Here is a 14,430-nt window from a genome sequence, read left to right as displayed (position 1 = left end):
TTTGGGGGGAGAGTTATGTGTGCCAGTATGTGTGAGGAGGTCAGAAAACAATTCTGGGAGTTGATATTCCTTCCAACGTGTGAGACCTAAGGGGAGGTGTTGAGTGGGAGGTAACAGTTGAGAGATACTTGTGTTGGAACTATTGAGTGTCTTCTTGCAGGGATGGTGTCTGGACCCATCCAGATCTGATTGTGATCTTTAATTTTACACAATGATATCACTGGGCTAAGTATACAAAAGATCTGTTATTTTTTTCTATTAGTTTTATTGAAGTACAATTTTATTTATTTATTTATTTTTGTTTTTGGCAGGATTTCTCTTTGTAGCCTTGGCTGTCCTGAAACTCTCTCTGTAGACCAGGGTGGCCTTGAACTCAGAGAGATCTGCTTGCCTCTGCCTCCTGAGTGCTGGGACTAAAGGCGTGCGCCACCACCGCCTGGCAAAATACAATTCTTATTAATACAGTTTACTCGTTCAAGATTCTCTGCACTATTAGTTGGTTTTTTGTATATTCACACTTTCACAGCTATCATCCCAATCAGTTTAGAATGTTGTCATAGCTCCAGGAGAAGTTTCGCCTTAAAAAAATCTTGTACGATTACCGACTGTTCTATCAGGATTCACAGTAGCTCAGACATGGAAGTATTCCAAGTGTTTACCAGTTGATGACTGAATAGACCAAATCTGGGAGTACAATAAAAAAATGCCGTGTGGCTCATGACCTTCCACAGCCTGTGACCTTTGTACAAGGAGAGTACACCTGATTCCTAATGACGTTTGTATGACGTGTTCAGATAATAGTATAGTACTGCTTTCCAAAGGCTGAGTGCTCTGTCCACCTAGAGACTGTGGCCCTTTTCTTTTCTCGGGTTGTTAGAGAGTAAACCCCATCGTCAGTACAAGTGCCGCTTCCTCTCGGCGTGTCTCAGGTCAGAACAGTGTTCACAGCCAGAGGAGCTCTGCGGGAGGCAGCGGCTCTCACTGCCTCCTTGTCGTGTTGCTCTGGGACACCTCAGGGTGTCCCAGCAACAGCCTAAGTGTAGATGCTCTCTCCAGCTCAGCTGCAGCTCCAGCAAGTGGCGTTGCAACAGCAGCAGCAGCAGCAGCAGCAGCAGCAACAGCAGCAGCAGTTCCAGCAACAGCAGGCGGCACTGCAGCAGCAGCAGCAGCAGCAACAGCAGCAGTTCCAGGCACAGCAGAATGCCATGCAGCAACAGTTCCAAGCAGTGGTGCAGCAGCAGCATCTCCAGCAGCAGCAGCAGCAGCACCTGATTAAGTTGCATCACCAAAGCCAGCAGCAACAGGTACCAAGTTCCCTTGTCACTCTCCTGGCCTTAGTGCTGTAGTCCCTGAGCCTAGGAGCAAGTGTCAGTCCTGCGTGGGCTTCCCACAGGAGGAAAAAGTAGATCCTAGCTCAGGAGGAAGGCCTCGCAGATGGGCTCTTGACTCTGGACCAGGAACCCGCTGCGTGTAGCGGGGTCTGTAGCATATATGAGCCGGGAGAAGGGAGGCAGACACTCCAAACTCACTCCAAACTCAGGATGCTTGAGCTGTGTTTTGGCATGTTCCCTCCCCCCCCCCCCGCCCCCCCCACCCCGCTTTTTTTTTTTTTTAAATTCTTTTAACTTTTATTGATTCTTTGTAGATTTTGAATCATGCATTCCTGTCCCACTCATCTCCCCGTCCATCAAATCCTCCCTCTATCCTTGCAATCTACTCCTCAAAGTAAATTTAAAAGAAAAAACAAAGACCAACCATAACAAAAAAAGAATCTTGTTGTGAAGCTGTAGTGTGGGCCGTGGAGTCACACTGTGTACCCTTTAGTCCATTCATCATTACTTGCAAGTGTTTATTGCCATTGGAGTCATTGGTCTGGATTGAGGCCTCTGGCTTCTGCTACACCACTAATAACAGGCACTCACTGGGGCTCCTCTTGGATGTCCTGTTGTTGTCCTGTGTCACGGAGATCCTGATGGATCTGTAGCTTCGTCCCCTTCGCATGCTCCAGCAGCTCTTAGATGAGGTGGATGTTGGGGTGGGCCAAACCACAGCCCTGGTTCTGAGCCTGGGTGGTAGCTGGGTTGGTCAGCCTGCCAGCTTTCCCCCATCGTCACTATCCAGGCAAGCTCTCCAGCACTGCCTCAGCCTGGCCACCCAGTGCAGCCTGCAGCAAGGGGGGGGCCCGTGCTCCTGCTCTCAGGCCCTCCTGACTCATATTATCAGGGCCAGTTCTAATACCTAGGCAAGGTGCAGGGCCGGGTGTGTGTGTGTGTGTGTGTGTGTGTGTGTGTGTGTGTGTGTGTGTGTGTGTGTGTGTGTGTGTCTGTCTGTCTGTCTGTCTGTCTGTCTGTCTGTCTGTCTGTCTGTCTATGTGTCTATGTGTCTGTGTTCGTGTTTTCTCCTGTTCTTCACTCACACCACCAGGGTCAGCTCTACTGTTTTGCCCAGGCAAAGTGCAGGGCCAGAGGGGTATGTAGTGGGTGCTGGGGCTCACCTACACCTCGACAACAGGCATTTCTTTTGAGGACACTTACAACTCCTGTTTTGTTTCTTAGTGTTTGGGTGCAGAATCAAAATTGTTAGCTAGTGTCCTGCGGGGCATCAGTGTGTCATTCTAGAAGTGCTGCTGGTCACAAGTGGCTTGAGTCAGAATCTAGACATGCTCACATCCATTTTCCTAGCAAGTGTTGATTGAGGGAAGAAAGACCAAGGAGACATCCTCAATCTTCTGGCCTCCTCTGGCCTTGGACTCTCCTTTCCCATGCTGGCTGTTAATCTTTAGCCTTACATGTTCCTTACGGCCGTCCTCATGAGGTCAGACTGCTGACCACTCCAGGAAGGAGACGACGAGCCTGGCTGGAGAGGTACAAGCAGCTGTGGTTGCTTGAACTTGAGGCCTGCCTGCTGTTGGCGCGGTGCCTATTCTTCATTACCCTCTCCTGGACTGTGTGTGTGTCACTTGAATCATGCTAGTTGTGAACCATCCTTTAGTGGCCAGGACACAGGAACACCTTTGGTTTGTTCTTAGGTCTGAAACAGCTACTGTTGGTATGAAGGCTGGGTCCATTTCCCTAACCCCCAGCTTCGTGGGGTCAAGGCTAGCCCCCTTGGGGCTGTTGACTGTAACTGGGTGTTACTGTTTCGTCCTCAGATACAACAGCAACAACTGCAGAGGATGGCACAATTGCAGCTGCAGCAGCAACAGCAGCAGCAACAGCAGCAAGCGTTGCAGGCCCAGCCACCGATGCAGCAGCCACCAATGCAGCAGCCACAGCCTCCCCCTTCCCAGGCCCTGCCCCAGCAGCTGCAGCAGATGCATCACCCTCAGCATCACCAGCCGCCACCTCAGGCTCAGCAGTCCCCAGTTGCTCAGAACCAACCGGCAGCACAGCTGCCACCCCAGTCACAAAGCCAGCCTTTGGTGTCGCAAGCACAAGGCCTCCCTGGACCAATGCTGTATGCTGCCCAGCAGCAGCTGAAATTTGTGAGTACCCAATGCCTATGGCAGAGCAGTGGCGTCTCCTGTGGTGCTGTGTGGTCAGCAGTGCCGGTGGCATGTCTGGTGCACGCGGTGCGATTAAGAGGGAGCCTCACCACGTGGGAGGACACGCTTTGTCCATTTCTGTGGGTTTGTTTTCCTGGGGGTGCTGGGCTGGAACCTGGGAGCGTCATGCAAACTAACGCTCTACCACCAAGCTCCAGTCCCAGCCGTTTTTAGTCTCCTCACTACCATACTTCTGAGACAATATTCATGGGAAACCTAATTATTTCCTGCCTCATGTGCATCTCAGTATAAAGTAAATCTCATAGCATTTACAGAAAACAGACTATTGCCAGCAAAACTAGTTGCCATGAAAAAAAGCAGTTTGAGCATCTTTTCTGATCTTGAGTTTTGTGGCCTTTCTACCTGTGATTCATTGAGTGACATCAGGACCAAGATCCCACCTGAACTGAATGTCAGGGTACTGGAGGGGTTGTGAGTTGCAGGTACAGTCGTTCCCCTACTACCTGGAACCAGCCCTTTGGGACCAGAACCTTGTGCACTCCTTGACATGGTGCCTACAAGATTGGGCCGGGTAGCTTGGAGATCTAAGGAGGACTCCCAGTGTGCATCTGGCCAGAACCTGCCCTGTACGTGCAGTGGCGTCTTCACGTGGTGACCCCGCAGTTACGTGTGTTTCCTGTTTTCATCACCCGAGGTCATCTTTCCAGCTGAGCCATGTGCCGTGTGGCTGGCCTGCTTTCCTGCATGGAGTCTGGGCTCTCACTGTCACTCTTACGGACTGAGCAGCCAGGCTGTGTGCTCAGCTTTGGAAGTCGTTGCTTAGCTTGTGGTTGTGGTTGGTGTGCATGGGAGGGCTTTTTTCTTGCCAGAGCGGGACTTGGCTCTGCCAACTCATAGGCAGGCTGGTGTGGGACATTTCTCTCCACCCCGTGTGGTCAGGCAACAGACAGTGTGGACATCATAGCTCATGGTGACATTGCAGTCCCATCCCTCATCCCAAGAGAGGCTTCTTGTTTAATAAAGAAAAAAAGAAAAAAAAAATTTGGCGAGGGGAAGGGGGTTTCCTGCGGTGCCGCAGTCTGACTGTCGAGGTCAGAGGACAACTTTTCAGGAGTCAGTTCTCTCCTACCACACGGGTCCTAGGGCTCAAACTCAGGTCTTCAGGCTGCACAGTGGGCACCTTTACCCACCCAGCCATCTTGCCAGCTCTGAAAGTTCCATTCTTCAAGGCTCCCACGCAGGTAGTGGGTGCTCTGCTCTCTGTGCAGGTTCCAAGTTGCTTTTTCCTTCCTCCTTCAAGGTCCGTGCTCCGATGGTGGTCCAGCAGCAGCAGGTGCAGCCCCAGGTGCAGCAGCAGGTGCAGCCCCAGGTGCAGCAGGTGCAGCCCCAGGTGCAGACAGCACAGGCTGCCCAGATGGTAGCTCCCGGCGTCCAGGTGAGGGCTTTGGGCGCCCAGGGTCTCTGTAGTCACCAGCAGGTGTGTGCCTGCCTCAGCATAAAGCTCTGTGATGAGAGTTGTGGTTGGATTAGAGGCTCCGCTGGTAAAGTATAGGGATTTTCTATCCTTTGGGGACACACACACACACACACACACACACACACACACACACACCCTGAGACCCTCAGAGTGGCTTCTCTGCTTGGGACTTGCTGGAACCTGCTCGTTGCCTGGTGTGCGCTGTTTCTGTTTCTCCTTGGGTACCCTCATCCTCCTTCCTTCAGATCGTTTGAAGGAGATGCTTTAGAGAGGAAAGCTTCCAAGTTCCATCCTCTTTCAGCTTCCACTGGAGCCTCAGAGCACAGCTACCTGGGATGGACGGCAGCTCTTTAGAAAGTGACGGGAACGGTGGCATCTTATGCTCTGGCCTGTGCCACAGCAGGAACAGGGAGAGAGCATCCTGGGCTTGTGACCCTCAGGGGGCTTGTGCTGTGTGAGGAAAGTGTTTACAGCATCCCTACCACTGACAGTTCGTACCCTTTCTCCTCATATCCGATGTCGGTGGGATGACGGCAGGCAGAGGCCGGGACTAGCTTTTCTTGGTGTCTGGGGAATTGGACATGTAGGGTCCCTGAGAATCGTCTAAAGATCTGCTTCGTCTTTGTGCTGTCTGCAGTTCTTCCCAGCAAGCGGGCAGGCACCCTGAGAGGCCTGACTTGGGGCTTAGCTTAGAACTCCTGCTGGCTCCTGGCCACAGAAAGTACCAGGACCACCCTGAGGTCCATGAGCCGGGTGAACTCGGTGTCCAGACACATGACAGCCCTTCCTGATCCTCAGTGTCACAGCTGTGGTCCCCGAGGAGAGGCGTTTAGTTAACCTCTCTCATCCCTGACCAAGTGACCTGGGTCCAGGGATCTTGTGCTGCCTGCACACTCAGATTCGTGTGACCTTGTGTGAAAGCACTGTGGATCTCCCGTGTGTGGCTTGGGGAACCGAGCGCCCGTGGGGTTACAGTTCATTTCCCATCACTGCTGTGTGTCTCAGGCTTCTGGTGTGAGTCAGCACAGGGGTGACACAGTGACTGGAGACATTTTTCTTGTTCCTTTATCACCTTCTCTCTGGGGACCTGGGATTCAGAAGCTGTGAACCTCTGCATTGCTGGCTTATCCCAGTAAGAAGGGAGGACAGCGGGGAGCCGTGAGAGGACGGCAGATACCACCGGTGCAGGCCTGTTCCTTTGCTGGCTTCTTGCTGGAGCAAGTGTGTGTCCTCTCGCTAGCTTTGTGGTGTCTTATCAGGCACCAGAAGCAGTGTGGCCGTGTGTGCTTAGTGCTGCATAGCAAGCCTGTGCCAAGTGCACAGCTTCCTTCAGCCCCTGCCCTGCCACTGTGGGAGCGTGGCCGGCTGTCCGCAGTCACCCGGAGCACACAGCTTGAGTGTCGGTGTCTCCTCTACCCCGGGGGGAGATGAGTGGCAGGTGCAGCTTAAGGTAGGCGTAGCTCCTTTCTGATGGAGTGGGACAGCGAGAAATTGTCTTAGCCGGTAGTCAAGAGGGTGATCACTGCCTCGGCTGATTTCCTTGTGGAGTTGGTTTTTCAGGACTGTGCTTCAAGTGTCCTCCACCTGCCTTCAGTGCTTTCTCTGGGCCTTGTATTTCTGTGTTTCTCAGTCCAAATGTGATGTCTCAGGAGTCAGTCCTGCCACTGATTTTCTTTCTTTCTTTTAGAGATTAATATAATTACAAGCTCTTTTTTTTTTTTTTACTAATTGTTATTTCATGCATATATGTGTGTGTATATATAAATGTATGTCTATAAATATATGTTTCTAAATATAACCTATTCAGTCCATATAATGTTTGTATGTTTCCGGGGCTGATTGTTTAGCACTCGTTGACCAGTTGGTGTACTCTTCCCTGGGGGAGAGCTCCTCTCCTGCTTCCAGCTTTCCTCAGTCACCTCTGTGTAGGGTTGAGACTTCATGGGCTTTTCCCTGTGCACTTTGGATGCTCACTGGTGTCATCTTGGTGAGACTTTACGGATGTAGCTTCTGATGTTGCTAGGAGGCACAGTCTCACGGCAGACTCCCTGGTCCTCTGGCTCTTACAATCTGTGTCCATTCTTCTGCAGTGTTCCCTGAGCCTTAGGTGAGAGAGAGTTTTGTAGATGCACGACTCTGCGTCTTGATTGGCTGTTGTTTTCTGTAATGATCTCTCTCTTGCAAAGAGAAGTTTGCTTGATGAGGGATGTAGACCACACTTGGCTGGGTTTCCATGAGGCTTGGTTTCCCTCTTGTGAGGTCTGTTGGTTACTATGGTGTGTGTGCCACTGCTGCCTTCGGGGTCATCCTGCCGTGCTGGTCCTTGATACGGTTCATGGGCATCATAGCCGGGCAGGGCTGTCGGTTGCCCTTCCTCTTTGGAGGAGGGTGCATGGTGCTGTCCAGTATTGTGAAAGCTAGTCCTCAGGGAGGGGGCATGCCAGTCCTTTCCAGTCAGGTCTGTGGGCTCTGTTTCTGAACTGCATGGTGTCTTCAGCTATAGGGGCTCCTTTTCCACCCCTGCGGGGGCTGGGGGTGGAAACCAAGGGCAACAGCAGTAGGCTGTATATTTTGGGAGTCTCTTAGAGAGCCCTGGCCAACAACTCAAAAGAGGGCTTCTCATGTCTACTATTGGGGTTCTGTTAGCATGGTCTTTGCGTCTTAAAGGGAGCACTGCTAGCCCTGATGAGAAAAGTTCATTAAAACTTCGTGTGTGTTATTTTACTTTTGTGTATCTGTCTATATCTATAAGAATTAGCTTATAGGTTAGCTGGTTATTTATCTATTTAGGTGAAGAGTTAACAGTGTGATTCTTTATGTCTTTTCAGACATCTTTATTGTTATTTCCCCTCCCTCCTCCTTGCTAAGGGGCCCCTCCTCTCCCATTTCTCCTACCGGATCACTTGCATCCTGCTGTCCCCTTCCCCTCCTCCACCTTCTGTATTCACCTGCTGCGTTACAGTTGTATGGGGCCACTTGGCTGGCCTCATTGCCTTGTTCTGGCAGGATGGGGAGAGGAGCATGGCTGGGTGGCTTGGGCATGATAGACCCTCCTGAAGGGAAGGGCCCTGGAATCAAGGCATCTTTGAAATCCAGGTTGCCTCGGTGTCAGGAACAGGGCTGTAGTGCTCTGATTTATGAACCTCAGCAAAGTGTGATGCCTGGAGAGAGGTGTAAGAGAAGCGCCCGGAGCAGGAAACAGTGTGTGGGTTGTTTCTGGTTTTCTCCCATCACTGAAGTTGTATTGTCTATGAAGATTCATTTATTTGGACTTGGTCTCAGGAAGACCTAGCTGGTCTTTCATTTCCTATGTAGCTGAGGCTGACTTTGAACTTCTCGTCCACCTTCTTCTACCTGTGTGTTTCGATTCCAGGCATGCGCCACTACACTCAGTGTAGGCAGTATTGGTGGAGCCAGGGCTTTCTGGGTGCTAGGTAAGCACCCCATCATCTGTATCCCCAGTTTTCCACGCTGTGTGTTAGCTGGCTTTCTGTCACGGTAGTAAAATACCAGACACGACGGACGGACACAGAGAGGAAAGGTTGACTTGGGCTCATGGATGTGGAGGTTTCCATCTACAGCTGCTTGGCCCCACTGCTTTGGGGCCAGTATCGGGGCAGGCATCGTGACAGGGAGCATGTGGTGGATCGGAGCTGCCACTTGAGGCGACTGGGACATCAAAGAGAGGAAGGACCCATGTTCCAGTTTCTGCCGTCGTATGCTACGGTAGCTACTTTTCCTGTTGCTGGAATGAAATGCTGTGACAAAAGAAAGTTGAGAAGGAGTTTTTCAAGGTCCAGTCCACAGTGGTGGGAGTCAAGGTTGCAGAAGCGTGGCTCAGCCGGCCACAGTGCACCTCACAGTCAGGAAGCAGTGAGCAGCCGGGCATGGCGCTCTGCTCTTTAATCCCAGCACTCTGAAGAAGAAGCAGGCAGATCTCTCTGAGTTCAAGGCCAGCCTGGTTTACATAGCAAGTTCCAGACCTCTTCCGTCTGCAAAGAGAGACCTGACTGTAAACAAAACAAAAGCAGAGAGCAGTGGCTGCCTGTGCTGAGACTGATCTCTTGTTGATGTAGTCAGGGCCCTGGCCCAGTGCGTGGGCCACTCCTCTCAGTTAACCTGATAAGACACCCCTCACAGGAATATTGGGAACGCGTCTCCCTGGTGAGTCTGAAGACCATCACTTCTATACACACTGGTCCAGTAGTACCACCTGAGAAATGAGCTTTAAGAACATTTGTTTAGGGGCTGGAGAGATGGCTCAGCAGTTAAGAGCACTTACTGCTCTTCCACAGGACCCAGATTCAGTTCCTGACACCCACATGGCAACTCACAACTGTCTGTAACTCCAGTTCCAGGGGACTCAACACTCTCACAAAGACATACATGCAGGCAAAACACTAATGCTCATAATAAAAAATAAGCAATTTAAAAAAAAAAAAAAGTTTAAAAAAATGGTCAGGTGTGGTGGCGCATGCCATTAATCCCAGTGCTCAGGAGGCAGAGGCAGATCTCTGTGAGTTCGAGGCCAGCCTGGTCTACAGAGTGGAGTTCTCAGACAGCCAGGGCTACACAGAGAAACCCTGTCTTGAAAAACCAAACAAAACAAAAAGAAAATGTGGAGCATAGTAAGCAAGTGTTCTGCCACTGAGCCTCAGCCCACAGCCAAGCTTCTAAATTAGGCTTGGGATTCGAGATCAGAGAGCACCCTCTCTAGGCAGAGACTCCCAGGCAGCCTTGTGGAGTATTTTGGTAGCTTTTCAGGAGTGAGTCACAGGGCGGCTTTGAGAGCTCTTGCACAGCATGGCAGAGACAGATGTTTGTCCCCTGAATTGTCTCAGAGACAGAGAGAGTAGTAATAATAAATGGTAATTGATAATAATATTAATAATAATAATGAATGGTGCCAAAGAAATCCTGGACAAGGCTCACTCGGTACCTGTGGTTCCTCCCAACATTTCTAACTCCACCCCCTACCCTAACCCTCACCAACCCAGCTTCTCTTTCCTAAATAAACCAGCCCTTTCCACCACGCTCTCTCTTGGCTCACGGCTCACTCTTAGCATTTTGGTCCTCAGCTCCTCTCCCCCTCTTCCCCTCTCCCCCCCTCTCCCTCTCCTCATGGCCGGGTTCAGTCTGGACCCTTCCAGATGACTCTGACTGTTCTCTCCTCATTTCTACAATAAAACTCTTCTCCTCTGGCTAAAATCAAAAACACTAATGACAGTCAACATTGGAGAGGATGTGGAGCAAGGGGAATACTCCTCCACTGTTGGTGGGAATGTAAACTTGTACAACCACTGTGGAAATCAGTATGGCGTTTTCTCAGAAAATTGGGAATCAATCTACCTCAAGACCCAGCCATACCACTCTTGGTCATATACCCAAGGAATGCTCAATCATACCACAAAGATACATGCTCAACTATGTTCATACCAGCACTATTTGTAATAGCCAGAACCTGGAAACAACCTAGATGCCCGTCAACTGAAGAATGGATTAAGAAAATGTGGTACATATACACAATGGAGTACTACTCAGCAGAGAAAAACAATGACAGCATGAAATTTGCAGGCAAATAGATGGATCTAGGAAAATATCGTCCTGAGTGAGGTAACCCAAACCCAGAAAGACAAACATGGTATGTACTCACTCATAAGTGGATTCTAGATATAAAGCAAAGAACAATCAGACTGCAACCCACAGAACCAGGGAAGCTACCTAGGATGAAAGTGGCTTATTATAAAGTTTTGGTTTTACTCAATCACTGGACAAGCCTCAATGAAACATTTCACTATTAGGATAAGGATTTGTACTATATCAAGCTGATAATAGAAAAAATAAATAAATAAATAAATAAATAAATAAATAAATAAATAAATAAATAAATAAATAAATAAGAAAAAAATAAAACTCTTCTCCTCAACTATTTGAAAAAAAAAAAAACCCACGTGTTGTAGCTTTGTGCATGTGAACTACCTCATGCCACAAAACAGGCCACCACCCAGCCCTGTGAGAGTTGTTGGTGTGGAGGCCCCAAGTAGGAGTCCATGCTGTATTCCTGGAGTGTGCCCTCAGTAGCAGGGTGTCCTGATACGAGTCTGCTGGTGACAGGTGACAGGTGTGGTGTCGAGAGTCTTGGCCTAGAATGTTCTGGAAGGGACCTAGCCCTGTGCTCTCGTATCCATCTGTATCTGAAGATGCTCGTGTTGCTGGCAGAGATGAAGTCTCCTCCGGTAGCGTTCCTGGGGTCCACTGTGAAAACAGAGACTGTCTTTATTTCCCGTGCACTGGTCTCCTCACTTTCTGTTCTAGTCAGATCAAGCTGGGACAGTTCAGGGACAGACATCTGTCCTGTGTGCACACAGTATGACTGACTGAGATTTGACCTTTGATTGACCCAGAGGCCTTTGTGTCCTCGGCCCCCTGTACGGTGGCCACAGCGGGGACCCAGGCCGACTTCTCTGTCTTGTTAGAATCCCTTTGCAGGTGGCAGTGGACTGAGAAGTAGAGGAAGGATCGTGGACAGGAAGTTGCACTAGGTGGCTGCCCAGCTGACCCTGTGAATAGTCGCAGTGCTTGCCCCTGGATTTCTGCTCTGCTTGTCAGAAGTTCTTCCTAAAGAAAACCAGTCAGGGCACCCACTGCTGTTAAGGACCTGGATTCGGTTCCCAGCACCCATTTATAGCTTACAACCGTGTGTAACTAACTCTCTCTTCCAGCCTCCAAGGATACTGCATGTTCATGGTGCACAGACATACATGCAGGCTAAACACTCTACACAGGAAATTAAAAAAAAAAAATTCTTAAAAATAAAATAGAGCTGGAGAGACAGCTTGGGGGTAAGAACACTTGTTGCTCTTCCAGAGGACCTGGGTTCAGTTCCCAGCACCCACATGATGGCTCACAACTATCTTTAACTCCAGTTTCAGGGAATCCAACGCTCTCTTATGACCTCTGCAGGTTCCAGGCATGTACATGGTGCACATATATACATGTAGGCAAAACTCATAAAATAAATCTTAAAATATTAAAAAATAAATAAACAAGAAAACCAGCCCGAAGGTCCATAATGTTTCCTTCCTTATGGCTTTTCTTGTTTCTGGAGACAGGTGGCACCTCCCATGTCACGCGGCTTTCCTCTAGGTGGTCTGTCATCTGGAAGGAGTGCTGAGATGGCACTGTAGCCACTGGTTATGAATGGACCTCCCTAAGTGACCCCCCAGTTCTACCTGAACCCTGAAATCAATCACCTTTATCTCCTCCTCCCCCAGTGCAGGCAGAGGGCCCTCGAACACTGGCCACCCCGACCTGTGGGGGGCGCTGTTCAGGACAGCACCCTGGCTGGACCCCCCTCAGGACCAGCGGGTTGGTCTGGCTGATTGCAGGAGTGGTCAGGTTGTGCCTCCCTTGGCTCTTCAGATGTTCTCTTTGGAGTCTTCTGTGGTGCTTGCTGCGGCCCCTCCCTCCTGTGTGTGACGTCTCGGGGTCCGCACAGGCGTCCTGGAGCCCTGTCCCTAGTCCCCTCTGCTGCACAGATTGAATCATCTGCAGTACCACCCTGCCCTGGGGTCGTTCCACGTTGCTCCTGCTCATCTCTTGACTGCTGGGCTGAAGTTGTCCTCTCCCATCTGTTACTGGCTTTGGTTTGGTTGTCTTCGTGGATAGGTCCTACTTTCTCTACCAGGTTGTTATTCTGTGCTAGTTTGTGATGGCGTGTGGGCCTTGCTCTCCAGGAGTTAGGCTGGGCTCCATCCTTGCTTCAGAACACAGAGTAAGGACAGCCAGCCCCAAAGCCATGACAGTGAGAGCCTGCACATGGCTGCCTGTGTGAATCAAGAAGCAGAAGTTGACCCAGGGAATGGTGTCTGTGGTGTCAGAGCTCCTGACTACAGCTGTTTTTATGTGCCTGTGGACAGCCCCTCATCTTTAGTGAGGAAGCTCCTTGGGAGAGCTCCAGGCTCTCCTGCCACACTCCCGCATTCCTCCACACTTCTAGAACCAGCATCCCCAGGAGGCCTGAGACGCGAGTGTGCCGTGGGCTCCAGGTACACTGGGCGAGCAGGTCGCCGTTCCCGTACCATCCACCTTTGTTCTGGGCAAGCCTGGCTGACATGTCCTCTTTCCAAGTTTGTCCCAAGAACTTGGTCTCCCTAAACTGCCATCTGAGCAGTCTGGCTCTGACACCCCCAGGCCATAGGGTCTGTTGTGCCTGCGACTCAGAGGTGTGTCCGGGACGACCACCACAGGACTCTGGCTTACATTCTTGGTACCTCTGACTTTGGTGCTTCCTGAGCCTAGAGATGTGTGCTTGAACATGTCCTCAGGCACCCCCCCCCACGTCTGGGTCATTTGAAGGGCCTCACCTCTGTGCCCACTCCATGAGGCTGCACACACCCTCACCTGCCATGCACTGCAGTTCTTGTTGCAATTACCTTGTCTGTTGTCCCTCTGTCCTCAAAGATGATTGCTGAAGCCTTGGCCCAAGGCGGGATGCACGTAAGAGCCCGGTTCCCGCCCACCTCCACCATGTCTGCTGGCCCGTCAAGCTCCATCTCTTTGGGCGGACAGCCCACAGCACAGGTATTTACAGATCGGGCTTTGTACAGGGCTCGGCCCAAAAGCTTGGGTTTCTTCTGAGCACCTTCATGAAACATACCTCTTTTCTTTGTCAGTGACTTCCTTCATGGTGGCTTTCAAAGCAGTAAAACAAGTGTTTAATTTTGCTTGAGGCCAAGCCCTGCTGGCCTTTCTTTCTTTTTTCTTTTTTTTTTTTTTTCCTTTTGAGACAGGGTAGCCCGTGTAGCTATCTACTGGGTTTCTCTGTGTAGCCCTGGCCATCCTGGAACTTACTCTGTAGACCAGGCTGACCTCGAACTCAGAGATCTGCCTGACTTGCCTCTGCCTTCCAAGTGCTGGCATGAAAGGCGTGTACCACCATGCTCAGCTCTTGAAGTTTCTAGAGGGGCTTTTTCTTTACTTAAAATTGTCATACTTTTGTTTTCGTGATCAAATAAACAGGTGACATGGGCTGGGGATGTCCTCGAGTTGGCAGAGTACTTGCCTAGCATGCACCAGGCCCTGGGTTTGATCACCAGCTACATGTATAAAATCGAGAGTGGCAGTCATTTCAGAACTCTTGAAGTGAGTTTGAAGCCAACCTTGGCTACATGAGACTTGATCTCAAAGGAAAACAAATAATGTGGCTTTCTAGGACTCTGCTGCCCAGGCTGTAGTACTGTGTGCAGCTGTTAGTTCCCACCAAGATCCAGATCCTCCGTGGTACCGGCCACATTGGAAGTACTCGCTGCTGTTGAGTTGTGTGGTCCAGGTCATTAGGGTCAGAGTAAGGTGGAATTGTCGGGATAATGACTTAACAGAAGACCGTTTCTGTACAAACGAAAGGTCCTGATGTATTGAGGATGTGATGTATGTCAGAGCTTGAGTG

The 14,430-nt window shown here is 50.4% G+C and overlaps 1 protein-coding gene across 13 annotated transcripts in view; it reads left to right on the top strand.

The window, feature by feature from the left end:
* Positions 1–14,430, top strand: part of Med15 (mediator complex subunit 15) — a 69,311-nt gene that overhangs the window by 46,739 nt on the left and 8,142 nt on the right. For 6 of the 13 annotated variants that reach the window (XM_042258990.2, XM_076548419.1, XM_042258995.2 and 3 more), the window contains 4 exons: positions 1,057–1,304; positions 3,152–3,484; positions 4,806–4,940; positions 13,446–13,565. In XM_042258990.2, coding sequence (XP_042114924.1) covers positions 1,057–1,304; positions 3,152–3,484; positions 4,806–4,940; positions 13,446–13,565 — 836 coding nt within the window. The remainder of the gene's footprint in view (positions 1–1,056; positions 1,305–3,151; positions 3,485–4,805; positions 4,941–13,445; positions 13,566–14,430) is intronic. The other 7 variants (XM_042258993.2, XM_076548422.1, XM_076548425.1 and 4 more) reach the window with 3 other exon arrangements.

This window comes from Peromyscus maniculatus, chromosome 12 (genome assembly GCF_049852395.1).
Source record: "Peromyscus maniculatus bairdii isolate BWxNUB_F1_BW_parent chromosome 12, HU_Pman_BW_mat_3.1, whole genome shotgun sequence".
NCBI classification, from domain to species: Eukaryota; Metazoa; Chordata; class Mammalia; order Rodentia; family Cricetidae; genus Peromyscus; species Peromyscus maniculatus.
This window is presented reverse-complemented; position numbering and strand designations above follow the sequence as displayed.